The sequence below is a fragment of the Populus nigra genome, chromosome 12, assembly GCF_951802175.1.
Source record: "Populus nigra chromosome 12, ddPopNigr1.1, whole genome shotgun sequence".
NCBI lineage: Eukaryota > Viridiplantae > Streptophyta > Magnoliopsida > Malpighiales > Salicaceae > Populus > Populus nigra.
Genome location: NC_084863.1, coordinates 5,871,593 through 5,899,334, shown reverse-complemented (window position 1 = coordinate 5,899,334; position 27,742 = coordinate 5,871,593). Strand labels below are relative to the sequence as shown.

Genomic DNA, 27,742 nt, shown 5'->3' with positions numbered 1-27,742 from the left:
CCTAAATAATACATGTAATATTATTCATGAGGCAAATTAATACTTTGTTATTTATAGAGTTTTTTTAGGTTTTTCTATAAATAAAATATTATACCTCTTATTTTATGTACTACACGGACAAAAAAGACATGATACTCTGATAACTTATAGTTTGCGATAATTCAACTTTGAAATAATTATTCAAAGTCGTTAAAAAATTTGATCTTTATATAATTTTACTCAAACTCTAAATAACTCTAAATTATTTAACAAAATCTTAGAACTCACAGAAAAATTTTAAATTTATCGTTTCCTTGTGTTTATGGGTTTATGGGTTGAACATTAACTAGTTTGTCAAAACAGCATGCTTCTTAATTATGTCCTCTTCTGGTACAACCTTCTGTAAATTTTCGCTCCTTCAAATTCAGCATGGATTTCTCTTTCACTCCTTATTCCTATTGGATTATCCAGTAGCCATCCATCACTGTCACAGGGTACACTCGGGTCAAGTTCATCGATGTGCAGAAGCGCATCCGACTCCGCATCAAATTGGCTTCTCATGTGCAGAGCCACATCGAGCACATCAGACTGCAAGAAAACCTGTTCAATCATAAAAGCAAATGCAACCCCATCACATGACTAGAACTTAGATATTTGTGGAGTTTTTATAAGAATAAAAACTGGAATGCTGCTAGCATGGTAGACTTTCTTTACTTGGACAAGGTTACTGTAAATCTATGGACAGATGCAGCAACATTTCCACTTACTTCCTAATCTTATATGCTCAGGAAGTTCAACTTTCAATAACTAAGAAGAGGAAAGCTCCAGTATAAGAACAAGAAATTAGGATCACTTTAAATGGTCAATAGCAGAATGTACATGCTTCATCAGAAACCTTGGCCGTGGAACTGAGACTTAAGCAGCACCTGTGTAAAGCAGCAAATTGTTTTTTTAATAGAAATCGTGTTCTTCATCTCATTAATCAATTCCTTGTTGCCCACATAATTACTCTTTATCAATCACTCAATTCTATAATTGCAATTATTCCATTAAGTGTGATAAGATCTTAGTTTATAGTTTATATAAAAAACCTTATATAAAAAAAAATCAAAACTATAATAACCTTTGGGTAGTGGATCACACCATAATAACCTTATATAAAAAAAATCAAAACAAATTATGAATTATAATTCTCAATCAACCCGTGTTGAATGATGAAATTGAAAAAAAAATCAATTAAAAAATAACAAAAAATTAACCAGAGTCAACTCAGGTTATTCCGCTAAACCTACGACTCGAGTCATGAAACCAAAATAACCTTGTAGAAAATAAATCGAAACAAATTATGAAGTTCAATTTCTAATCAACTCAATATTGAAGAATTAAATTGAAGAAAAAACAACTTGAGTCAACCAGAATTAACCTTGTAAACCTAAAACTTGAGTCATAAGACCGTAATAATTTTATAAAAAGTAAATAAAAATATATTATGAAGTTCAATTTCCAATCAACACAACGCTAAAAGATAAAATTAAAAAATAATTGAAAAAATATTGTTGTTAACCCAAATTAACTTATCATACTCCCTACCTGTATCATAAAATTAGAATAATCTCATTGAAAAAAAAACAAAGCCTAATTCACACTAAACTCAAATATTAAATGATAATATATATATATATATATATATATATATATATATATATAAACAAATCACTGTTTCAGGAAACTACAAGTCAATTGCTCGCACGCTACAACAGAAATTTTTTTATTAATGCTATTAAACTCGGTAAGTCTATTGATATATCTTGGTGACCCATTCACCCGATCACCAGGTCTCGTCAAGTCTTAAAGCAAATTTTATGGGAGCTAGCGCAGATGACTCAGCTTAACTTTTTTTTAAGAAAAATTATTTTAAAAACGATATAATTTAACATTTTTTTTATAAAAATGCTGAAATAAAAATATTTTAATTAACCTAGTTAAATTGGATGAACCTACCCATTTAGTGGCCTAGGTCATGATTATAATTGGGTTTTATAACCTTATTTTTTAGAACATATTTTTTAATTAATTAAACTATTATCAAATATATATTTGCAAGAAATGTAATAAAATTATATAGAAAAAATGTATTTTTTTAATCTAATTGTCTTTTCATATTCATGTAAAAATAAATTTACAACAAAAGTTTTTTTTTAATAGCAATATAGTTCATTTAATAAAAACAACAATAAAAAAAGTTCAGAAAAACTATATAGATTTAAAATAAAAAGGAAAAGGCATGTATTTTTAATAAAAAAACTAAAATTTTCAATTCATGCATTTTTTTTTTAATTTTGATGAAAACATATCTTTTTAGGAGTAATATTGTTTTTTAAACAAAAACATGTTATGATCGTGAAAACAAGCTTTAATGAGTGACTCGGCTTAATGTTTTTTAAGAAAAAATATTTTAATATAATTATTTTTTAAGCAAAAACTTATTATGATTGTGAAAACAAGCTTTAATATAAAAACAAAATTATAAATCAATTATTTTTCCGCAACCAGAAAAAAATAAGAACAATAAATTTGAAAAAACTATATAAAAATTTTATAATGAAAAAATAAAGAAAAAGATATTCTATTTGCATTCAAAATTAATGAGAAAATTATTATAAAAACTATGTATATCAGACTGATATATAATTATCCATCAAATAATCTATAGTATTATCGTAAAAAAATCATAATCTTTTTAACAACAATGTCATAATTTTTCTATTAGGAGTACTTTTTTTTCTCATAAAATACAGCAACAACAAAAATAAAGATTTAAAAAAAAAATTCTAGGCATTTGAAATATGTAGACGACATGTATTACTTTAATCTAAACTTTATTTTTTATTTATTAATGCATCTCTCAATTGTTTCAATGAAAATGTTTTTTGAATTGCAAACATGATTTTCTAAACAAAAATCTATCATAATATTAAAAGTGAATTAAAAAAATATTAAAATATTGTCTAAGTATTTTGTATGTGATTGAAGACAAAAGGAATTTAATAAAATATGATAAAATTATGTTAAAAATCTATTAATTTTTTTTAAAAAATAAATTTTATTTTTATTGAATATTCATGGGCTTTTTTTATATTAGGTACATAATAATTTAGAAAAATTGTTAACATTTCCATAAAAATCTACAATAGTATTTGAGAACCATAAAAAAAATTGAATAATAATTGAAATACATTTTAATTTTTTTTAATGTGCATTTAAATGTAAATAAAAAAAATGAAAAATAAATAGAAAGGAAATAGAAAGAAGGCTAGATATTGGTGGGCTTGTCGATTGTTTTTTTTAAGTGACATCCATCTTTCATTATTTTTTTGAAAATAATAATAATATCTACTTGCCCAAATTCCAGTCATAGGTTAGGTGATTGAAAAGAAAAATAATTCAATGACATAACCTTTTTTTTTATATTAAAATAACCATATAAAAAGAAAATTAAAACAAATTATTAAGTTTAATTTCATGTGAACATAACATAGAATAACAAAATTAAAAAAAAAAATCAATTGCAATCATCAATGTTTCTCCTCCTAATACTCCTAGTATACAGTAAAAATACCTTTAGATTTTTTGTTAATAATTGCATGAATGATCGTACAATATGCACAGAAGAAACCAAGAAAAACAAACCTGGATTCAGGTGCACAATCTAGCATGTGCGTGCATACATACATAGACACACAGTCATAACAATACAATTTGCTAAGATAGAAGGTGCAAACAACTCTCTCTCTCTCTCGTTTCCTTCACTCTCCCTTATTTTCCCTACTTGCTCCCCAAACAAACAAACAACTTTCTTCAAGATCATAAGACAAGAATGGACACACACACATACAAACAAACAATATTTGTTGACATTTTGATCTTGTGATCGCATAATTCATTTTCATTACTAAATACGCAGTACTGCCTTGGCTGTTTCATCTACCACCTAAAAAATTATGTCAGAATCGTTAAGACCAAAGTCCTACCAATTTCAAGGATATCATTTCACATCAGCAAAAATGATCAAAAGATGTCCTCATAAATGGCTTATAAATTCAAATCAATACTTTCTCTGAGCAATTTTGGCTTCTATGTCACCCAAGAGAAGAGCAGTACAGTATTTGATTTGTTTTCAGAAATCAGGGTGTTCTACTCTTGTGAGTGTAGTAGATAAATAATATTCTAATTTTATACATCATTGAGGGGAAGGACATATTGTCAAGTTCTCCTTAAAGGAAACAAAGAAACAGTTTCCCTTTTAAAGGAAAAACCATTGATGTTGAAAACTACATGTCAAGCAATTAAGATGTTAACCTTTCATGTAAATGAGTGAATATTTAGAACAAATACCTTCCCTCCAGGAACTAAATGACTGATGACGTTATCTACTAATGTTTTCTGCACAACCCTTCTTTTATGGTGCCTTTTCTTGAAATGAGGGTCTGGACACTGTATAAAATTATTGGTCAGTTACTGTTTTGGCGTAACTCTGAACTAAGTCATCTAGCACGGTATTGAATGGTCCGGTGCCAAGATTTCACTCACCAAAATTGAGACTAGCATCAAGGGTCCAGGATATGAGAGAACCAGTTGTCTGAAAGAAATTGTAGCATTTGCAAACAGGAAATGTCTGCAATAAGTTCAAATTATCCATCATTAATGGCCAACAAAATATGAAGCATGAAGTCCGTTTCAACTTCAAAAGACTTACACGTTAGTAAGAGCCAGCTCTTTTACCCAAAATTCCGCACGCTTGACCAGCTGAAAAGGGATAAAAGCATTACCAGATAAGAACAAGCAGCCATACTTGGAGGAAAAAAGAAAATAGAACGAGTAAATATACATCAAATAATCAGAAGAATTCTGGAGTGAATTACAAGTCATCAAGGAGTTCATTCACATACTTTCTGCCTTATTTCAAGTCCCAAGTAGTTTCCTGAATCAGGATTTCTTTTCGCAAGCCAAATGAGAAATCTGCCACTCCCTGGGAATTTTACTTAGTTGTTAGGTATATACATATTCAAACAGATGTATTCTACTTGTCTTTTGTATTATGACTACCAGTATTATGACTAACAGTAAGAACAAATACAAATACTAATGATAATACATCCACCATATTCTGAAGCCAAGACTATCATTTAAAAACAGGAGCAAGTACTAGAAAATAGCCACTAATGTAATCTAGAGATTCTCAAGGAAGTTATAGACTTAACTTAGAGAAATCTAGAGAAAATTCTCTGGTATTTTATTAAATCTAAATAATAATCTTTTATCTCTATAAAGTAATCTAGACATCCATAATTAAAACTAAAATCCTTTACAGGAAAGGATTCTTAATTAAAACTTACCTAATTAATAGAATCTATTTAGTATTGGAATTCCTAAATAGTAAAATACTAATTAAATTAAAAGTTCTAAACTGAGTAGGAAACAAATAATTAAAATCCAAAATTAATTTAAAAAATAATTAAAACAGGAAAAAAATAACTTCAAACTTCATATGAGATGCTTACGAGTATGGGATGCTTTTGAGTTTCTTTGCGACCTTCTTTTCAAGCTTGTCCTTGTCAATCTAATTCATAAACTTCGGGAATAATTGTTTTACCTCAGTTTCCCTCACTTGAGAAAAACTCATCCTCGAATTATCTATAAAAAATTGAACTCTTCCACCTCAAATGAACAAATACTTGGAATATAATATTGTAGCTAACTTCACGAAGTAGCATGTCTTTGACTATGAACTTTAAAATTTAATTTATGGTACATGTATAACAAAAAAAAACTCATATTTGATGTTATACTTTATATTCTAATGAAATCAACTTGTTGTTCATTCCCACTTGTCTCATGGTCTCCATCAAGTTCATCTTAACCAACACCCTTCACATAGATATATGGTTGTCTAAATGTAATTTTAGGAATAGATCTAACGTAAGGTTGATATTGAGGTAAGTCTCCAAACATGTTTTTCTTCTCTCTACAATTCATGTCTGTGCCTCTCATCAGCGAAAATCGATCTTCTTCATCAGATGAATACCCGTGGTGATACTGACCACGAGGATTTGTATAAACTGGTTTAAAGATAGGGCGGGCATCATCCCCAGCGCATGCCTCTCTTCTTTCTCAGTTCTTGTTTGCAAGCAACCCTAGTACCTTAAACATAGTTGTAAAGTCATCAAATTTGACGTTGATGTCGCCAAACTCAATTTGCACTCTACCCTCTAAAGTTGTTATCACTACTAAATGACAATCTAGCTAATCTCAAGCAACCTCCATCCCCTGATCATTGTCATGAAGATAGTTGTCATCAACTACTCCACGATTCTCTTCACAGTTCGCCAACAATCTGGATGTTATCCTGCTTTGATACCACCTGATGCAGCGTATAAAGAAGATAAAACTAGAATTCTCAAGCTCTAAAGTTACAGACCTAACTGTAGAGAAATCTAGAGAAAATTCTATGGCATTTTATTAAATCTGAATGATTGTTTTTCATCTCCATAAAATAAATTAGACATCCTGCTTAGTGTTATAACATATACTAAAACTGCTTAGTGTTTCACTGTGCAGTTCCACAGTGAAATGCTGAGCTATCTTTTTTTTCCTGTTTTTTTTTTATTTTTTTTAGTTTTTTATGCCTTTATGGTTTTTTTTTGTTTTTTTTTTGTCCTTTTCTTTTAATGAATTTTTTTTTGTTTAATTTATTTTGTTAATGTTATTATTATTTTTTTTAGTTATCAGACTTTCATGACAAGGATCCCGGGTTAACCTGGTTTGACGAGTTAAACCGGAAATTATTTTTTTTTTGCTTTTTTTCTTTTTAATTAATTTTTTTCTTTTAATTTAGTTTGTTAATGTTAAATTTCTTTCTATTTAATTATCACGTTGAGATGTCTTTTTTTTCTGTTTTTTTTCCTGTTTTTTTTTTCGTTTTTTATGCCTTTATGGGTTTTTTCTTTTTGCTTTTTTATGTGTTTTTTTCTTTTAATGAATTTTTTTTGTTTAATTTAGTTTGTTAATGTTAATTTTTTTTATTTAGTTATCAGACTTTCATGACACGGATCCCGGGTTTGACGAGTTAACCCGTAATTTTTTATTTTTTGCTTTTTTTATTTTTAATTAATTTTTTTCGTTTAGTTTAGTTTGTTAATGTTAAATTTCTTTCTATTTAATTATCAGACTTTCATGACACGTATCCCGGGCTTGACAGGTTAACCTGGTTTGACGGGTTAACCCAGTTAATTCTAGGTTAACCCGTCAAATTTTTTTTTCTATTTAGTTATCAAACTTTCATGACGCGAATCCCAGGTTTGACGGGTTAACCTGGGTTGAAGGGTTAACCCAGTTAATTCAGATTTTTTTCTTTTTCTTCCTGTTGGTTTTTTTTCTTTGTTTTTTTCTTTTTAATTAATTTATTTAATTATCACACTTTTATGACATGACTTTGCAGCCAGACCCATATCCAAGGCTCTTGGGTCCGATATTGCAGCCAGACGCACTTAAACTTGAGTCATGAAAGTTTAATATTATCATTAATATTATAAATATTACTCTTGAGTCAAGCGTTGCAGCTAGACCAAAGGCTTTTGGGTATATCTTTACAGAAAGACCCAACACTCTTATATCTTAGCCTTTTTTTGATATTTTTTATGCAAGAAAAAAAAATTAACTCGTGAAGTATGCCTTTGTTTTTTTTTTTTTTCCTTTTTAAGCCTTTTACCGTGGACTACACAATGCAGTCCACGGTGAAAAAACTGATGCCTTTAGTTTCTTTTTTTGTCTTTTTTCTTTTTTAATTATTTTTTTTATTTAGTTTCTTAATAATAAATTTTTTATGTTTAATTATCAGACTTTCATGACACGGATCCCAGATTTGATGGGTTAACCTATTTTGACGGGTTAACCCAGTTGATTCAATTTTTTTTTCTTTTTCTTCATTAGTTTTTTTCTTCCTGTAGGTTTTTTTCTCTTTCCCTTTTCCTTTGTAAATAATCTTTTTTTTTAATTTAGTTCATTAATATTAATTTTTTTTTCTATTTAGTTATCACACTTTCATGACATGAATCTCAGGTTTAACGAATTAACCTGATTTGACGGGTTAACCCAGTTGATTCAGATTTTTTTTTCTTTTTCCTCATTAGTTTTGTTCTTCCGATTTTATCTTTTAATATCGTATGCAGCCCACAGTGAAAAGGTTGATGCCTTTAGTTTTTTTTTGCTTTTTTTTTCTTTTTATGTCTTTCACTGTGGACTGCACAGTGCAGTCAACGGTGATAAGGCTTATGCCTTCTCTTTCTTTTTTTTTTTAATTAATTTTTTTATTTAATTTGTTGATATTAAATTTTTTTTATTTAGTTATCAAACTTTCATGACACGGATCTCAGGTTTGACGGGTTAACCCAATTAATTTAGATTTTTTTTTCTTTTTCTTCATTAGTTTTTTTCTTCTTATAAGTTTTTTTTTCTTTTTATTTAATATTTTTTTATTTAATTTAATTCATCAATATTAAATATTTTTTTCTATTTAGTTATCGGTTGATGCCTTTAGTTTTTTTTTTTTTGCTTTTTTACTGTTTTATACCTTTAACTGTGGACTGCACAGTGCAGTCCACAATGAAAAGGCTGATGCCTTTTGTTTATTTTTTTTCCTGTTTAATTATTTTTTTTCTATTTAGTTACCAAACTTTCATGACACGGATCCTGAGTTTGACGGGTTAGCCCGGTTAATTCTGGGTTAACCCGTCAATTTTTTTTTCTATTTAGTTATCAAACTTTCATGACACGAATCCAATGTTTGACAAGTTAACCTAATTTGAAGGGTTAACCCGGTTAATTCAGATTTTTTTTTCTTTTTCTTCAATAGTTTTTTTCTTCCTGTTGGTTTTTTTTCCATTTTAATTGATTTATTTAATTATCACACTTTTATTATACGACCTTGTAGTCAGACACACATCCAAGACTATTGGGTCTGGTATTGCAGCCATACCCACTTAAATTTGGGTCATGCAAGTTTAATGTTATTTTTAATATTCTAAATATTATTCTTGGGTAAGGCGTTGCAGCTAAACCCAAGACTCTTGAGTATAACTTTGCAAAAAGACCTAACATTTTTAGATATTAGCTTTTTTTGATATTTTTATGCAAAAAAAATTGACCCGCGGCATCGCACAAGTCATGTAACTAGTTCCTAATTAAAACTAAAATCTTTTATAGAAAATGATTTCTGATTAATAGAATTCATCTAACATTAGGATTTATAAATAATAAAATATAAATTAAATTAAAAGTTCTATATTAAATAGGAAACAAATAATTAAAATTCAAAATTAACTAGAAAAATAATTTAAACAAGAAAACAGTAACTCCAGGCTTCATATGAGATGCTTTCAAGTTTCTTTGCAGATTTTTTTTTAAGCTTGGCCTTGTCAATCAGGTCCATAAACTCCTAGGATAATTATTCTATTGTTGTAGGCATATCCTGATCACATTCCTTTATATTTATACTGTATAGGAAGGGGACCACATGGCCCTGCTAATCCTATCAGAATTTCTTTTTCTTCGTTACAATCTTTTTGTTCTTATTCTTATCTTTAAACTCCAGAAGCATCTAATCTACCTCCATCAAACCAATTCTTATAACTAAATGACTGCCAAAAGAATGAATTGAAGAATTGAACATTCAGAAATAAAAGTTTCACAGGGGTTAAAAAATCTAGGAAAAATGTGATTGCTTTTCAGAAGCAAGAAGGCTGCGTTATAAAGGCAGAACAAGTTTTCACCTGGTCCAAAGTGACCTACAAGCTAAAAAAGCATTACCTTGATTAGATTTCATACAATTCTGGTAAAGTTGTTTCCCAATTGAAACAATCTGGATATTGCATAGTGTAACCTGCAGTCTAAGTCAATCTTTGAAAAGACATGGTATCAACTAACTACTGTGGGATGCCATCTCAGAGAACTATTGAGTGGTTCTTTTCTTATTAAGGTACTGAATACACCGGGGTGTTAAAATGTGATTATAAGGGTCACATATACCCAACCTGATGTTGAATAGAGAGGAAGGAAGGAATGAAGCTAAAAGTATACAGCCAGCTTCATCTGGACCTAACAACACAAGTACAGGACCACCCATATGTCCACAATGAAGCATTTAAAATATCATCAAGATTAACTTAGATTTGATGTTCCTAAAAAGTTCTAAATAGTTTCACAAACTAGGACACTACCTTCCAAGTTTTATGCTATCAAAGTCTGAGCCAGGTAAGAAGATTAAATTTCAAAGAGAAAGGGAAAAGTGCATGGTTTCACCTAAAGTTATTTATTTAAGAGTTCTTTCGCATGCTTCCCTAGAGCCTCACACTTTCATCAATCGACCAAAAAATTTGACCTTTTTATTGACTCACAACATAGGGGAGGAAAAGGAGCAGAAAGAAAACCCCAACTACCAAAGTCTACTCTTACACCCAGACATTTTCCACCATCAGATTATGTCTTCCTCCACAGTTTTGAACTCTTGTGAAATTACTCAGTTTTATCATTTATGTACTCCAAATGGCTTTAAGACTCATTTCCGCAACAAGTCAGATAAAATTGGCAAATCAAGATTAGAATAGCAGAGAATCAACAATATGAATGGTAAATGGACTTGCATGAGCCTTCATAATATATATATATAACCATTGTAGCCTACCAAAGGCCTTATTTTCCAAATAATTTCCATGCCTGTCTAATGTTCTTGCATCCAAATTGAATTTTTACCATTTCAAAAATAGAATTCACGGAAGTATGAGACAAATTGCATTTTTCACCATTTCATAACAGCAGAATGAACATATATTCTCTTCCATGAATACCCCAGTGTTCCAGCCACACCATATATCCCATTGACTTTTTCACACCAATTATGATTCATATGGTTTAATACTTAATACACTAATGTTCTGCAACTGAAGATAAGGACCACTAAATGATAACTCTTGTTCCTTCTCTTAGGACCAAGAAAATATCCATTTTAAAAAATTGTCATTGCTTAGATTAGCCAATGAAAAATTAAGTTACAATGCCAATGCTAATTAGCAATAATTACCAGCACATTACAAGATAAAGGGGGACATACCACTTCCAATATCAACCATGAGTGGCAATGTTGGGTCCCTGAAAACATCCTTCCAATCAGGCACTTGTGCAGGCACCTACCAAAATCATATATCCAGCAGTAGTAATTATAAAGAGAGAATACCCAAAGGGTGATTTACAAGAATTAAAGCCAAAACATAAAAATAAACAAGCTCAAATTACTCACAGAGAAAGAGGAACTCAAAGGATTTACATGTTGCCTGATTCTTACATGACCCAATTCCTGCTATAACAACTCCTTAAACAGCATATTCTGGTATGTGAGCGTTAAAGGGTAAAAGAAGAATGTTTTTCTTACCCCAGAAATTTTATCAGAAAGATTAAGGTCAGCATACTCCAAAGCAACCAAGTCAGGGCTTCTAATTTCTTTGGCACCAACACTATCACTATTATAGCAACAACTATGGTGATGATGAGGCTTTGAAGATTTCAGTATTAGACAAGATAGAGCTTGCTTTGCGGCTTTGCGTAGTGGATTAGCTGCTGCTGCTGCTGCAACATGGTAGTGGTGGCAGTGCAAACCAAGTGAAGCCGCCATTTTGCCTGCTTTAGTTACAACACTGACTATCTTTTATATGGCCGGACTCGGGCCTATATTTTAAGATCCAGATCAACTCAGCCCCTAAGAATTTTAATTTCTCTTTGCCTTTTTGATATTATTATTTTAGAAAAATTAATTCTTTTTTTTTTTGTCTTCATGATTTTAAAAATTACATTTTATATTCTTGATGAAACTAAAATTCCAAACTATATGAAATGGCATTACCACTTTCATATCAAGAAATCTCAAAGTGATTTGTTGATAAATAGATGTTGATGCCCAATTATCCTCTTCAGTCTTCATTAGGAAGAAGGACATCCCTAGCCAGTGCAAAGATGTCCCAGCCCACAACTAGAAAACAAGAGGTCCAACCAGCCAAACAAAGCGCCATTGGTTAGTTTTTGGAGACAAAAGCCACACACAAAAAAAAAAAAAAAAGACAGGATCCCATTGGTTATAAATGGTAGAGGATTACTGGTGTTGAGAGTGTGCACATAATCATGCTTGGGCATCACCATTCAACTGTCAAAAAAAACAGCAGTTAAGTAAGTAGTGACCATAATAAACTGTAAGAGGATATGGTTATGGCTTTGGCTTTGTCACCATCCTTTTTCAAACCCCATTGCTCCCCTTCTCCTATCAACCCCATTTCTACCGTTACCACCATCCGGCCTGCTGTCATTCTTCCAGTTACTCTCTCTTTCTGTCTCTATGTATGTATGTATGCACGTGTTTGGAATATAGAGTGCACTAAGTAGTATTCGATTGTTTCAGGGCTTAGGGAACAATACAGGGGACTATCAGAAGTTGGAGGTGACATTGCAAGAGTATGGGGTACCCACAGTTGTAGCTAAGGTGTCAAGGTTTGATTGGCTGAGGAATGCTGCTGGTTTGGTGGATCCAAACTACTGGAGTGGCACTCTTAGGCCTCGGCCCGTTCTTGATTGGTAAGTGAAGTGAATTGAATTACTGGACTTTTGGGGTTTTGAACTGATGCACTGCAATCCAGATTGGATTTTAGAAGTGCCCTTTATTTGTTTCTTTCATATGATGCGTCTAGGTATCTGAAGAGGATTGATGAGGCTGTCCAAGAAGCAAAGGAGCTGGCACAAGGTATTGTCTTTGCCTAGCTCTAATTGGCTACTGCTTGCAATATTGCGATATTTGGTGTTTATGTTGTGCTATAGACGACTTAAATTATTATGTTTTAGTTAATAAGCTTTCTTCTAATTGGCTATTTCTTTTTCTGTTTTAGTTAATAAGCTCTCTTCTAATTATGATCTTCAGCAATCATGGTTGAACATATTGCTTTGACTAATTAAGCAGTGAAATCTTGAGCCCCTAAACATGCATGCACTAATTTACTTGCTGGTCGACCTCAACCATTTTTATAAATAATGTCCTGGGCAGTCCAGGTTGAAAGGTTTCTCTAGAACAGTTGATAAAACCTGCTATCTGAAAGGAAAATTAAGATCAGTGTCCACTAGAAAAACTTCTTGAATATGTTGTCTTGGACGTAGTTACAGAGTGAAAGTTCAACTTCAAAGCAGCATCTGATTGTAATCATCCTTGCTTTTATCAGAAACATTTTACAAAACTGTTAGTATTTAGAAGAGTTTTCAGAGAATCTTGGCCAGATAAACACTTAGAATTATCACGCAAACTACCTGCCGTTAAACCATTGAAGGTTTCTACAGATGGAGAATTTCATTGGGTATTCCCTTTACACTTTGTGTCTCCAATCCCTTTCCTATGTCATTTTCGGCTATAATTCTCCATCAGACTTGCCATTAGATGATGATGCCTCAAGGGTAACTTCATGTAAAACACATTAAAACATCTTATTTCAGGTCAGACTTTGTCCTTGATTGGTCACTCAGCAGGAGGATGGCTTGCACGTGTCTACATGGAAGAATTCGGGCAGTTAGATGTCTCCTTGTTATTGACTCTTGGTACTCCCCACTTGTAGGTTATCAGTTTCATATTTTTATGTTCCTCCTAATGGCTCTTGGATGTGCTCAGTTCAATATCTTGTTAATGTTTTCTGTGCTTAGTTGAGAGATACTTTGTTGATGAATAACTCAATCCATTCTCTTCGCAAGAGCTTAACTTCACTTAGTGTGCTCTTGGTTCGTGTTTTATTTATCTTTCATTTCAGGCCACCTCCAAAAGGCGTGCCAGGGGTCATTGATCAAACAAGGGGTCTCCTTGATTATGTTGAAAAACATTGCATGAAAGCTGTGTATACTCCTGAATTGAGATATGTATGCATCGCAGGGAGGTAAAATCACAAACCAGAACTTTTTTATAGTTTTCCCAAATTACTTGTCTTTTCAAGATTTTCATGGATCACTTTTCTGCATCAGGAGTCTAATTGTTTCCTTATAGTTCACAATAGAAAGAGATATTTCTGTCAGTGCTTGATGTGTCCCTTTTCCATTAAAGAATATAAGCTGTAATATGTCATTATTACCAAGTAACATGAATATTTATTTTCCTGCTGCGGAACCAGGCCTTGAGATTTCACATTTTGCTATGCGGACAAAATGATTAATCTTTCATAAGCCGGGTTCATCTTCTCAAGGAAATGCCGATCCAAAAGTAATATACAAAGAAATTCATCTTATGAGTCAAAATCTGAAAACTTCATCTGTACTTCTCCTCGTTTAAGTCCTTCCACCCATTCTCAAAAGTCAAAAATAACCTATCTCCATTAACTCAGTCTTCAAATTGTGTGTTGAAAGTGGTCTATTAGGAAGCAATTTAACACCAGGAAGCCAAAGAGAGAATTGGAACATTCTTCGTTTTGTATTAAGATCACGATAATATCCTTTCCATCCTCATTATGGGGAACATGAATTTATAGTGCATGGACTACGATGACGATCAAAGAGCCTGTACAAGCTGAAGATGAATTAGATCCTATTTAAAATATGCATTTCTTCGCGCCGCCATTTCTGCTATGCTTTCAGGTCTTTCTTCCAACATATTTCACTCTCAAATAATGAAGAGAAAACATCTTTCTATCACACACCTTGCAATTGGCAGTTGGCACTGTCATTTCATTTTCAAGTGCTTATTGTTCGCCACTTCTGCAATTACTCAAACAACAAGTTCTTGTTATTTCAGTGTCAAATCATGATTTTGAATATCTTCAGTGCCTTGAATAGCAGTTTTTGTGGAATCAGTGAAATCTAATAAGGTACATATTTGATAGAACTCATGAAAGATGAAACACCAAATCTTTTGAGTGGTTACAGGGCAGATGAAAATTTGTGTTTCTTCTGACAGAAAGAATCGCTGATATCTCAATGAGCAGGGCAATGTTAAGAGCATAAAAATCACAACAAATAAAGTGGAAGCTTTGCTTAGATAATCCCTCTTTTCCTTTGAAAGATAAAAGTATTTCTTTCTAATTATCTAATTGATTTTAATTTCATATCATGGCAAAGCTAGTGTAATGTGATTCTGCAGAGTAAGGTAAGCAAAAATTTCTGGTTTACTTCATTTCATGGACAGTTTGAAGGAGTCACATTTACCTAGTTATAGGTGAATCTTACTTGCCATGGCACTTGAGATGGGCATTAGCTCCAAAACATCTGCTTAAATAGCCACTTACGAATACACACACCAAGAAGCTTTCAAGGCAGCGTTTGTCAACGAGACTGTTGGTAACATCAAGGCAGAAATCATTCTATAGAATTTTCCATAATTATGAAACAACCAAACGATATACGCAGTCAAGACAGACGTGTAAAGTTCCTTGAACCTGTGATAAAACTGCAGGTATATTCAAGGGGCCCGCTTCTTGGGGGACTCAAATGTGGAAGCTAAAACGATGGTTCCTGTTGAGAACGATCAACCAACTGCAGAGGCTGTACTTGTAAATGATATGGGCAATTCAACTTCTACTGCACCCAGATTTCGTGCTCGTTTTGTTGGGCAAGGGTATAAGCAGGTAAACTCAATTGCATGGATGGCATATCAACAAATCATTTAGCAAACCAGAGATTCTGTTGCAACTATGTATCTTCTGTAACCTGAGCTGGAAACTACATTTTCCTCGTACTAGCTCTCATCTTGTAATAAGCGAGGAGCAGAATTTTGACTTGGAAGTGCTGATATTGACATGTTGCACTTTGTCAGGTATGTGGGCAGGCAGATGTATGGGGTGATGGAGTGGTGCCAGAAGTGTCAGCCCATCTGGATGGCGCGCTCAACATTAGCTTGGACGGAGTTTACCACTCACCGGTTGGTTCAGATGATGATCTGAGACCATGGTATGGTTCCCCCGCCGTTGTGGAGCAATGGATACATCATCTCCTCAACTAAACTTGAAAGGGAAGACAATGGCCAGTTGAACGCGTAATAAATATCAAGTCATCAACAAACTTGCTAGTACAAAAATTCTTTCGGAGTCTGGTTAGTCGACATAACATTCAATCTGTTTTAACTCTAGCTTTTCTCCTCCTTTTTGTGGTCTCAATCTCCCCTGTTGAACTTGGATTCAATTGCTCCTCTATCTTAGGACATGGATTTATCCTCAGTAAAAGCGAGTGTTGGTCCTCTTCTAGTTTATTTTGATTACTTGACAGCATTTACGGCCCATGCTCTAAACTGCCCGACATCCAGATCCAGTGAGATTACATCTCGTCTGTCCAACCAATCCATATTAATGGGTGGCTTATTGCAGCTCTTGTTGAAGATTTGCAGATTCACGTTTTTCTTACAAACATATCTCGAAGTTGATGTCATTGCCAAACTGACAAGACAACCTGAAGTGTTTCACAAGGAACGAACTTCTTTTACACTTGCTTCAGTCTACTAGATTTTACTTGCAATATAAACATGGCTAGTCTTGTTTGTAGATTTGTGGTATCCTGCCCCACTTTTGCCTGTCATTGCTTCATCAATGGTCTCCCTTCATGAACAAATTTATCCACTGTCAGCATGAGTTGCGTGATTGTTTGTTTGTATTTCTTTGACATCGAGCACGTTATCAGAGTTATAAGCTAAAATTGAAACAAATTGATATTATAAGAAATGAGGAGATATAATAAAACCATGATTGCTAGCCAATTTTACACCATGTCCAGCTAAGAACTAGTTAAGTTGCAATTCAACAAAGATTTTGGCTCTTAACAGAAAGGCCAAATATCAAACATAAAACAAGCAAATGATTCAACAATAAAGTCATCAAGAGCATGCTCCATGAAGAGTCAAACCACCCTCCTAAACCCTAACTCCTGAAGTTAACCAGCCTTTGGAAAATGAGCAGACAGCAACTTCCCTATATCCAAGAATCCAACCTTGTCTCTCCCATCAAATAGGACCTTTAGCTTTGCATCACAAATTATCTCCTTCTTGTTAGTGGGGTTCTGCAGGAAAAAGCAAATTCACATATTTCAATATTTACCTATCAAAGCATCCAATTACATGCATGTACTAGATAAAGCCATTTGTCATATCTATTTTGATTTGAACACTACATGAATAAAAAGTTCATAAAACAAATCCTGAAAAACATATTCCAACAATTCACACAAAGGTACAAGTCCTGATGTTGAATTCATGAGTTCAATTACAGACACACATATACAATCACAAAACACAAGGAGAAAAGGAGACGGTAGGAAGGAGAAGCTTGGTGATAATCCCTTTTAAAAAACAAATGCCAGAAACCACAAGAATCTAGCAAGTTCACAGAGCCACAAATGAATTTCAATCCAAATTGCAATGCCAACAACACCAACAATTAAAAACAATAAGAGTGAAAAGGTCTTGTCTACAAATGCCCCTGATTTTTCAAAACATGCTAGACATCACAAAAGAAATTATTAATCTAATTTTCCTTAAACCGTCACACCATCCACAACGAATTTCACAGGCAGGTAACAAGCATGAGTGCTTTCTTTAAAACAAAAACGATTATAAACCCTAAAACAAAGAATAAACAAACGAAGCAAGGTACCACTAGGGTTTTAAAGATTAAAAAAAGAAAGTGACCCTAGGGTTTACACGATACAACATAAAAAAAAGAACAAAAATCAAAGCTAATCTAATTAGGGTTTAAGAAACACAAAAACACAGACATTAAAAACCCTAATCAGCAAGACCTTTATAGCGAGTAATAAAAGCTCAGGGTTTAACAAAAATACAAAAGAAAAAGGATTTAAAAGGAACGTGAGTAAAACCCTAACCAAAAAAAAAACTTATAAACTGCAATGCTAGGCTCTTAACAAAGATTTAAGAAATGATCAAGAGGGAGACCTGGAGATTGTGGAGCTTGATGTGGGCCCAGATCTTCTTCACAGCCTCAGCTCGAGAAGACTCAGGGACCCCACCTAAGAAGTCACCGAGAACAGGAGAGACAGGGTTTGGCTTGAGTATTCCACGGGGTGTTCCTGGAGTAGTAGAAGTTGCCTTTGCCTTTGGCTTAGGCTTAGGCTTTGGCTTCGCTACCGTGGTCTTGGAAGCAGTAGCAGGTTTGGCTGGAGCCAAGAGTGCCCTACAGGCCTTGAAAACCCTAGATGCTGCAAACGACATTGTCTCTCTCTCTCTCTCTCTCTCTCTCTCTACAGCTCTGTTTTTGAGAGAAGTAAATATAGAGTGTGATTTTCCAAGGACGGTAGCCGGTAGGGGTTGTATAATTAACAGCGACACCTAATTTAGTCCCAAGCCAATATACACTTAAGTACCAATCCTGTTAAATTTATCAATTAGGTCCCAATTGTCTCTTCTTTTTTTAATGTTCATCGACAAATCGATGCCATTTCAGTGCATAAATATGCACACCATCGTGTTCTTTAACTTTTCCATCGGTTTTTATCTAAATCGACACTGTCTTAGTGCATATGTTACCCAAAATTAGACTTTAAAAAAAAAGATTCAATTGCGAAATGAAGGAAATATTTGGGATCTAATTGATAATACGCATAGATTAGGGATGCAAATGATAACGATTATATTTCCTTGGGACTACATTTGAGGTTTCTCACTTTCTCTATTAACAAATACACAGTCCACGAGACGTCGCTGCATCATAGCAACTCTTGATTTTGGATTTATTGGGCTTACCTTTGGGCCGGGTTACTCTGCTTTGTTTTAGTGGGCCCCTTGAATCCAGTCTCAGGTGGAACACAATTAGGCCCATACTAGTGAGACATTAGAGATAAATACAGGGACTTTTTATAACTTTCGCTATTATTGACAAATAATTTATTATTAAGATTACGTGTTTTCTTTAATTTGAAAATATTATTAGGTTTTTTTTTATTTAATTTGAAAATAAATAAACATAAAAAAATAAAATTCATTATCCGATAAAAAAATAAAAATCTATTTACGTATATTTTCTCTATCTTACCCACACTTACTAATTTTACCAAGCATGATAATACTAGTAATAAAATTAGTTGTGAAATTTTTCACAAGTAAAAAATAATAATAAAATTTTGCCATTTTTTACTACATAAGATATTAAGAAAGTAATTATTCAATAGGTACTAAGCTGTACTTCTCTCTTTTATATATATAAAAAAAATCATGAATTATTTTCATGATAAATTCTGTATTTATGTGAAAAACAGGTGTGTGATTTTGATATATTTTGACATACGTATTTTTTTTTAATTAGTTTTCATGGAAAGTAAATTATTTTTTAATATTTAAAAAAGTCATAAAAAATAAATTGAATAATATTTTTTAATGTTTGGCTATGCTATGAAAAATAAGTTAGAAAATAACTTCTTAATATTTTTTTTCAAATTTATCGAACATGTATAAAATATTAAATTTAATTATTTAACTACTTACAATAGAAAAATAGGATATAAAAACTGCAATGCTAAAAAACAAATATTATATTATATTTATTTTATAAAATGTAACTATATAAATATTTTTAATATTATATTATAGACATGTGGTCTCGTTGAATATCTCTTTAAGTAAAATTTATTAATATTTTTTTATTTTAAAACCTCAAAATATTTTTTTTTCACATTGAGAAAGCCAAAATTAGTTAATGGTAAATAATATAAAAATATTTTAATGATTTTTTTTAGATATTTTTTCATTCTGAAAGAGAGGTGTTTTAATAAAGTTACCAATAAGATGAGAGTGAGGAGTCTGAAAGGTTATATATATATAAAAAGAAAAGAAAAACAATTTCATTTTGTAAGGCTATTTTTAAATGAGAAACTATTTTTCTAAAGTTTACCATATATAAAAAAGTAAGGAAAATAATTTTTAAAAAAATATATTTCTATAAACAAACAAAGATTTTATATAAAAAAATAAATTACGTGTAGGCAAGACACGCTATTTATCTAAAAAACATCTTAAAGATTTCATTAACTTTATTTTCAACTCCAAAGCATCATTTAACCAATTTTAGTAATCAAACCCAATCTAAATAAAACTTTATGGGTTTTGATCTAGCTTTTTTTAATGATTAAAGGCTCAAACCACCTCAAATTCTTAATTTCATGATAAATTTGTTGATATTAAAATTGAAGTTTTTGATGGATAAAATATGATCAATAATTTTTTTTCTCTATCCTTTTTATTTTTAATGACTTTATTTGGTCTCTCAACTTTTAAAAACTAAAATACAAGATAAATGAAGTTTTAAAGATAGAATATTAAAATTCAAAACTACAAGAATGGAAAATAAAACAATATTAAGAACCAAACCAAACATTCTGAACAATTAAAAAAAAATTCCAAAGCATTACACATTCCTGCTCAGGTGAGATGATATACATTAAATGAAACAATAAAACTTCTAGTTATTTTAGTTTGTTTTTTTGTTTTAAATTTAAATTTAATTTTAATATGTTATCCATATCAACTATTATCATCCAATGTACAATATATTATTAATCTCAATATGAGCATATTAAAAAAAATATATAAAAACAACACATCACTCCAGTGTAAAAATTCTTGTAATATTTTTTTGAAGGCATATAAAAAAGAGACAAGAATTTTTTTTGAAGGCATATAAAAAAAAGACGTCTAATAAAAAAATTTTAAAAAATAAAAGGATATATAAAAAGAGTGCTTGTTGATATAGTAAAATAAATCCAGTAAAATTTTATTTTATCAAATCAAATATTAATCGAGTTTTTTTTAACATTGCAAGAATCTAATATTAAATTAATCAAAATAAATTATCAAGTTCAAACACAAATCAACTTATTAATATGAAAGAATCAAATTAAAAAAAAATTAAACAGTGAAAAAACTAAAAAAATTAAAAAGAAAAAGAAAGAACACCGTGAAGATCTATTATAATCCACAATGTTTTTTTTTTTTTCTACAGTAAAACCACGAGACGTTTTAGTTTCTTTTCATCAATTTTTACATTGCTGAAACTGGAGAGAGCTGTCTGTAATTGCAGTTGTTTGTCTCTTTTCTTCCACTGGTATGATATAAATTTATCCCCAAGCTTTTAATTTTTTGATATATTAATCAAGTAAGGCTAATTAATATGTTATTAAGGCTAATTAAGGGAATTAAGCATAGACTTTCTTTTTCAAAAAATAAAAATGCCTTCGGAAAGTACAAGTATAAATATATAAAATTGGACTGGTTCATTTTGTCCATGTCTCGCCAGCAGGCAAAGGCAGGAAGCCGCTCTCCCCTTATCCTTTCATGTTATCACCACACTACCAGCAAATAACACCACACCTCACTCTTCGTCTCTCCCTCTCACTCTCTCCATGTTTTAAAGTCCAAAATTTCGAAATAAAGCAGATAAGAAGACAGTTCTTTCATGGACTGTTTCTTTATAGAAAAAACACTGAGTTGAATGATACAAGAAACAGACAGTTGTAATAGTTGTAGCAGGTGGCGGTAGAGTAGTAGAAGCAGAGGATGTCTTGTTTACTGCCACAGTTCAAGTGCCAACCAGACACTTTCTCTATACATTTTAGAAATCCCCAACATCACGGCACCAACCATATCCAACTCCGTGAGTTGCTTTGTTGCATTTCTTCTTCTTCATTGCTTACTTACCAATGCCTTTGTTTCAGTTAGAATTCAAATGGGTTTTGTTTGTTTGCTTTATTATTTTCATTGCTTGATATTTTATCACAAATGCCTTTGTTTTGACCATACTTGGACTGGGTATTTCTTTGTTTTGACCACGAAGCAATTCTGAATGCTTTTATTTCAATCAGAACTGAAATGGATATTTGTTTTGTTTTATGTTTTTTGAATGCCACCGAGTAATGAAAGTCTTGGTTTTCAGTAATATTTTTGGAAGATTATATTTTTTTTTCCTTTTTGTTCACAACTTATGACAAATGCTATGTTTGATACCAGAACTGAAATGGGCGGGTTTTAATTTTATGTTGCTCGACATTTTTGTTTCAATAAGAATTGTGGTGGTTTTTTTTTTTTTGTGTTATAAGTAGCTTGATAGGTATCCTCAATACATGTCTTTGCTTCAGCTAGAACTGAGATGGGTGTTTTCTGGTTTTCTTTGGAATTATTTATAGTTATTTTGTTTCACCATTGCTGCTCTCACCATTGTGTATTCACATTAAGGAATAGCGATATGGATTCTATTCTCAAGAACTCCAGATTAGAAAATCCAATCCAATGCAAAATTGACACATTCTAGTAGTATTCCTATGGCCACATGAAGTCACCAAATATTTATAATTTATGCTTATCGTTTGAGAAAAACTTAGTGTGCTTTCTTTTTAATTTCCTTGCTGACTGTTTTGCAAGTTTAGCGAGCATCTACTTGATATTTTCTCGCTTAACTTTTTGCAACTGTAGTTTGTATGGGGGTGGTATTACCATTTGTTTGAATCTGTGTTCCTAGTTTTATTACCATTTGTTTGAATCTGTGTTCCTGGTTTTAGTTTGATGTTGTTGCATCCATTTAGAATATTTACTCGAGGGCTGTTGTTAAGTTGCTATACTTTTATACACAATTACCTAACTTAACAGCTTAAATTCGTCGAGATTATCTGGAACATGATTATTGTATGGAGTGCAGTCATTTCTAAGACTATATTGATTTTTTTTCCTAGCACAATGCGTTTTGTCCTCTGCATCACCATCAACCGCGGTGCTTGATCTGGAGAAGCTGAGATTGCCTTCTTTAGAACCTCATTCAGATTCAATTTCTGCAAACAGACCGTGGATGTATATAGGGGGAATCGGTCCACAGAAGAAGGTGAGCTGCTTATTAAACTTGTTTACTTATTCCACGACAAAACCATAATAGTTATTTGTTATATTTGGTAATTAAGCTGGGAGACAGGCTTCTCAGAACGTGGTGGTGCATTGTTTTAGCCTTTGCATAGAGTTTTCATTTCATTAAATAAATGACCTTAATTTCTCAAATTTCGGTCTACTAAGTTAATAGTAAGCTCCCTAGATGCCATGTGTTTTTTTGTTCTATTGCTAATCAAACCACTGTCAGAAAATTTTCAACTGTTCATCTAGGGCCTTGCTAATCAGATTTTCAAATTATATTGATTTCTTTTCTTTTTAAAGCTATTGATGATCTTCTCTTTTGGTTGATCTTGCTATCATGGTTACAATACTGTAGTTGCTGCAGTCAGTTTGTTTCTGATATATTCTATTGATGACCCGTGTTATATGGTAATTTAATCTATTTTCTACTTTGATATGTGTGCAGCCACCCTTTGGAACTAGTTTAGCCGCAGAAACACTTATCGCAAATGATGAGGCTGTAATTGCTGCTGCTGCTGCTGAAGCAGTTGCTCTTGCAAGAGCTGCTGTCAAGGTTGCGAAAGATGCAGCTGAAATGGCTAAGAATTACTCTTCTATGAAGAAAGAAACAAAAATTCCAATAGCATCTACAACAGATTCCTTCTCATCAATGTGGTCTCTGCTTACTGAAAAAGAACGAGCTGATATAATAGGAGATTCTGTGTCAGCTGAAACTAGATTAAGAGAAGAATATTCTGTGCAATACCCGACCGAAGAATATGATTGTTTAGAACCAACACAGGAAGAACTTGCACTTTTGCAAAAACAGCTTTCGGAGGGTATAGCTGTGCGATCAAAGCGCCAAACAGAAAGAAAAGCTAGACGAGCAAGAGCAGCTGAAAAGGCTGCTGCAAATGTTGTAACCGTGAAGTCCGGTTCTACCAGCAAGAAAAAGCGTGTGCCCTTGCAAGAAGTAGACCAGTCTGATCCATTGCGCTTTTTTAGAGGAGCCAGCAGCTCTTCCAGGCTTCTCAGCGCTACTGAAGAAGTGGAGTTGTCAGAAGGAATACAGGTCTGATTATGAATAAACCACTAACAACGTTATTTGAAGAACAATTTTTTTTTTTTTTTTTTTTTTTGAGAATTCGAGGTCATGTGGGGGGATTAAGGAACCTTCCAACATGAGTTTTTATGCCACTGATAATGAGAAAAACTTGTTTACTTATTAAAGAAAAAAAGAATTATGTGACCTTTTGTGAGAAAGTGGAGACTTAAATGTTGAAAATTGTATAATCAGAGATAAATAGGGTAGGTAGTGTCTGTCAACTCAATTCTTTATGCATATGTATACTTTTTATTCAATCTTGTCAGATTTCTGATGTCTCATTTTTTTTATTAATGTCATTTAGGACCTGCTAAAACTTGAAAGGATTGAGGAGGAGCTGAAGGAGCGATTTGGAGGCGAGCCCAGCTTTGCACAGTGGGCTTCTGCGGCTGGAGTTGATCAGTTAACTTTGAGGAAGCGCTTAAACTATGGCATCCTTTGCAAAGATAAAATGATAAAATCCAATGTCCGGCTTGTTATTTCAATTGCCAAAAACTATCAGGGAACTGGGATGAATCTCCAAGATCTTGTTCAGGTGTGTGTACTGCCTTGTATAAAAACAAACGGGGTTAGAGGGTTTTCCTGTACATTCAACAAAATATTTCTATATCCCAATACACCCAATGTCAGACGCCAAGAAGCACAAGCAAGAAAACACACAGATTGTTATATTTCCTTCTGTAATAACTCCAAATACCCAGCTTGTTATATTTCCTTCTGTAATACTCCAATAAGGTCCCAATCAATAGAGCTAATCAAGAAAGAAGAAAAAGGGAAATTGAAACTCGTGATATTCCTGGCTTTTTGCAGTAATGACTAAAACTTGTTCGTTTACTTGCAGGAAGGATGCCGTGGCCTAGTACGAGGCGCAGAGAAGTTTGATGCATCAAAAGGTTTCAAATTCTCAACATATGCTCACTGGTGGATTAAACAGGCAGTACGCAAGTCACTCTCAGATCGGTCTAGAACAATCCGCTTACCAGTAAGTTCTACTTCAACTCTAAGTTGTCCTTTCTCTGACTTAGCTTAAACAATTTGCCTTTAATGTGATTTAAACATGAGGTAGTAGGTGTATGCTTTTTGGGAACAACTCACTAGCTCTTGTCTGTACTAAACATTTCTTGATCTAACATTTTGGTTTCAATATTTTGAGTTTACAGTTTCACATGGTGGATGCAACTTATAGAGTGAAGGAGGCTAGAAAACAATTGTATAGTGAAAATGGAAGGCATCCTGATGATAAAGAAGTTGCAGAGGCAGCTGGGCTCTCGATGAAGAGACTCAGTGCTGTACTACTAACTCCAAAAGCCCCAAGATCTCTTGACCAGAAGATGGGGTTTAACATGGATCTTAAACTTTCGGTCCGTATCATTCCTTTCCTAATGCCTTGGCCTTGCGCCTTTTGTCAAGACTTTTGCAGTTGTCATTGCATCTTTTAGATTGCATGTTTTGCTGAGAATTCTATGCATCTTATTCCCCAGGAAGTGACTGCAGATCCTGAAGCAGAAACAGCAGAAGATCTGCTGATGAAGGAATTTATGAAAAAGGACCTGGAGAAAGTTCTGGGAAGTCTCAGTCCAAGGGAGAATCAGGTCGTCAGATGGAGATTTGGAATGGAGGATGGAAGGATGAAAACGTTGCAGGAGATTGGGGAGTTGATGGGTGTCAGTAGAGAAAGAGTTCGGCAAATCGAGCTGAGTGCATTTCGAAAGCTAAAGAACAAGAACAGAACCAAACAGTTGAGGCAGTACATGGTTTCATAAACCACATCATCCATAAACTGCATTGCCACAGAACCTCCTAACCTGCCACAGGATCAAAAGGGCTTGTCTTTCGTGTATACTTATGTCTTGATTCTCTTCCGCAATGAAAATCTTGTGTTTCAGAATCTTAGAGAATAGTTGTGCATAGAAACAAAAATTTTGAACCAAGCATCTTCCCTCTTTCTATATATTTTATTTACAATGTACCTTACATATGATATTAAATCCATCTTTCTAGCCATTACCATCTTGAAATTCAATTTGCTATTTCATACCCATGGTGGCTGCCCTGGTTTTCAATAGCCTGGTCACTTTACAATGCAAAGTAACGAGTTTAAAAACAGTCAATCATTGATCGTAGAACGTCTACCTTTCTCCGGTAACGGCAACCCACCACCCACATGACACCTTAAAGGGTACCCACTGCCCACCCAGCCACCAATGAGATACTGTGGCGCTGAAACAAATGACAAGCAATAACATCAGCTATCTTCTCCGCTTACCATCTGCTATCTTGCAAGTATTTTTCATGATTATCCTACTTTTCACAAGATAAACTGATGTGATAAAAATTTATAAATATTTTAGATTATTATATAAATTTATTTAAGTTTATACAATAAAAACAACATAATATAAAACAAACCACACTGGGCCACCCACATTCTGTACTCCTGCTTCCTCCACACATTTTTTTGTTGCTCCATATCCTATTTTTTTCACTCAACATTCTCTTTTTTATTTAATAACTTAAATACAGAGTTTTTTATTTTGATATAAATCTTATTTTAAGGAAAAGCTTGGAAATCACCTCATTAACTCGTTAAACTAGTGATCAAGCTCAATTACTTCACTGATCTTAAATCATAACTGTGAAAAATCCAATTTAATTCATTCATCAATAAATAAAATCATTAATTTGTTATAGATATAGACAAATATACAATGAATGTTAATTCAGTATAGTTTTGGCATTTAAATTAATGGATAGAAAAATATAATTTTTTGATAGATTTGAGAAAAATATAAAATGCACAGTATTACTAATATTTTTTATTTTTGCGTTTTAAAAGCGCTTTTGAAAAAATTTAAATTTTTTTATTTTTTTCTTTGCTTCAAATTAATATTTTTTTTGTTGTTTTTAGATCATTTTGACGTGCTGATGTCAAAAATATTTTTTTTAAAAAAAAAATACTATTTTGATATATTTCTAAATTAAAAACACTTTGAAAAGCAATCGCATTAACATGTTAACCTACCAAACTTATAACTTGGGTCATGCGGTCGTGATAACTCTATAGAAAGTAAGTAAAAAAAACTATGAAACTCAATTTCTAATTGATCCAATATTAATGATGAAATTATAAAAAAAAATCTAAGTCAACCCAAGCTAATATGTTAAATTCATCACTTGCGTCATGAGATGGTGATAACTTCATATAAAGCAAGTAAAAAATATTACGAAGCTTCATTTCTAATAGATCCAATATTGAAGGTTGCAATCGATTAAAAAAAAAACTAAACTCATGAGACCATAATAACATAATAAAAAGCTAGTTGAAAAAAATTATGAATCTCTATTTCTAAACAACTTAATATTGAAGTTAATTTTGAAAAGAAACTAAATACCAAAAAGAAGATTGAGTTGTTAGAGAGTGACATTGAAAAAAAAAAATTCAATTAAAAATGATAAAAAAAATAAACCAAGTAAACCTGGGTCAACTTGTCAAACTCGCGACGTAGTTCAACCCAATTGAAATAACTCTATGGAAAGTAAATTGAAAAAAAATTAAAAAAACCCAATTAAAAAGGTACCCAAAAAATGAATAGAGTCAATCTGCCAAACCCGCAACTCGGGTCATAAGATCATAATAATCTAATAAAAACAAATAAAAAACATTTATGAAGCTCAATTTCCAACCAACCCAATGTTGAAGGATGATATAAAAAAATCAATTAAAAAAAGCAATC

General features: G+C 32.3%; 4 protein-coding genes across 7 annotated transcripts; 2 read left to right on the top strand and 2 right to left on the bottom strand.

Annotated features, from left to right (window-relative positions):
• Positions 1–144: 144 nt before the first annotated feature.
• Positions 145–11,753, bottom strand: LOC133669111 (uncharacterized). Its single transcript, XM_062089136.1, has 8 exons — positions 11,462–11,753; positions 11,330–11,386; positions 11,144–11,219; positions 4,929–5,008; positions 4,736–4,785; positions 4,570–4,654; positions 4,375–4,473; positions 145–579 (listed from the first exon to the last, which is right to left on the bottom strand). Exons 1-8 carry the CDS (start codon positions 11,699–11,701, stop codon positions 355–357), a joined length of 912 nt encoding a protein of 303 aa, XP_061945120.1. The 5' UTR covers positions 11,702–11,753; the 3' UTR covers positions 145–354.
• A 426-nt stretch (positions 11,754–12,179) lies between these two features.
• Positions 12,180–16,638, top strand: LOC133669110 (uncharacterized). Of its 4 annotated transcripts, XR_009833843.1 has the most exons (8): positions 12,180–12,393; positions 12,479–12,651; positions 12,765–12,817; positions 13,560–13,656; positions 13,824–13,985; positions 15,491–15,662; positions 15,851–16,126; positions 16,233–16,638. XR_009833843.1 is itself a non-coding variant. In XM_062089132.1 (7 exons), exons 1-7 carry the CDS (start codon positions 12,283–12,285, stop codon positions 16,034–16,036), a joined length of 954 nt encoding a protein of 317 aa, XP_061945116.1. In that variant the 5' UTR covers positions 12,180–12,282; the 3' UTR covers positions 16,037–16,638. The 4 variants fall into 4 exon arrangements, 3 of the variants coding, with proteins under 3 accessions (XP_061945116.1, XP_061945119.1, XP_061945117.1); XM_062089132.1 differs by having other exon boundaries at positions 15,851–16,638; XM_062089135.1 differs by having other exon boundaries at positions 12,181–12,393; positions 13,863–13,985; positions 15,851–16,638.
• A 100-nt stretch (positions 16,639–16,738) lies between these two features.
• On the bottom strand, positions 16,739–18,331 carry LOC133669112 (upstream activation factor subunit UAF30). Its single transcript, XM_062089137.1, has 2 exons — positions 17,975–18,331; positions 16,739–17,082 (listed from the first exon to the last, which is right to left on the bottom strand). The coding sequence occupies exons 1-2, from the start codon at positions 18,248–18,250 to the stop codon at positions 16,957–16,959; spliced, it is 402 nt and encodes a 133-aa protein (XP_061945121.1). The 5' UTR covers positions 18,251–18,331; the 3' UTR covers positions 16,739–16,956.
• Positions 18,332–21,307: 2,976 nt separating this feature from the next.
• On the top strand, positions 21,308–26,012 carry LOC133670152 (RNA polymerase sigma factor sigB-like). Its single transcript, XM_062090643.1, has 7 exons — positions 21,308–21,683; positions 22,756–22,901; positions 23,370–23,975; positions 24,313–24,543; positions 24,850–24,990; positions 25,169–25,369; positions 25,490–26,012. Exons 1-7 carry the CDS (start codon positions 21,587–21,589, stop codon positions 25,769–25,771), a joined length of 1,704 nt encoding a protein of 567 aa, XP_061946627.1. The 5' UTR covers positions 21,308–21,586; the 3' UTR covers positions 25,772–26,012.
• Positions 26,013–27,742: the final 1,730 nt, after the last annotated feature.

Coding starts and splice junctions, on each gene's coding strand:
- LOC133669111 (XM_062089136.1), bottom strand. CDS start 11,701: ATGGCGGCTTCACTTGGTTTGCACTGCCACCACTACCATGTTGCAGCA. Junction 4,786..4,928: donor GACTTGAAATAAGGCAGAAA/GTATGTGAATGA, acceptor ATCCCTTTTCAG/CTGGTCAAGCGTGCGGAATT. Junction 4,474..4,569: donor TGATGCTAGTCTCAATTTTG/GTGAGTGAAATC, acceptor AATTTTATACAG/TGTCCAGACCCTCATTTCAA.
- LOC133669110 (XM_062089132.1), top strand. CDS start 12,283: ATGGTTATGGCTTTGGCTTTGTCACCATCCTTTTTCAAACCCCATTGC. Junction 12,652..12,764: donor CCTCGGCCCGTTCTTGATTG/GTAAGTGAAGTG, acceptor TGATGCGTCTAG/GTATCTGAAGAGGATTGATG. Junction 15,663..15,850: donor TTGGGCAAGGGTATAAGCAG/GTAAACTCAATT, acceptor GCACTTTGTCAG/GTATGTGGGCAGGCAGATGT.
- LOC133669112 (XM_062089137.1), bottom strand. CDS start 18,250: ATGTCGTTTGCAGCATCTAGGGTTTTCAAGGCCTGTAGGGCACTCTTG. Junction 17,083..17,974: donor TCAAGCTCCACAATCTCCAG/GTCTCCCTCTTG, acceptor TTTTTCCTGCAG/AACCCCACTAACAAGAAGGA.
- LOC133670152 (XM_062090643.1), top strand. CDS start 21,587: ATGTCTTGTTTACTGCCACAGTTCAAGTGCCAACCAGACACTTTCTCT. Junction 23,976..24,312: donor AGTTGTCAGAAGGAATACAG/GTCTGATTATGA, acceptor AATGTCATTTAG/GACCTGCTAAAACTTGAAAG. Junction 24,544..24,849: donor ATCTCCAAGATCTTGTTCAG/GTGTGTGTACTG, acceptor GTTTACTTGCAG/GAAGGATGCCGTGGCCTAGT.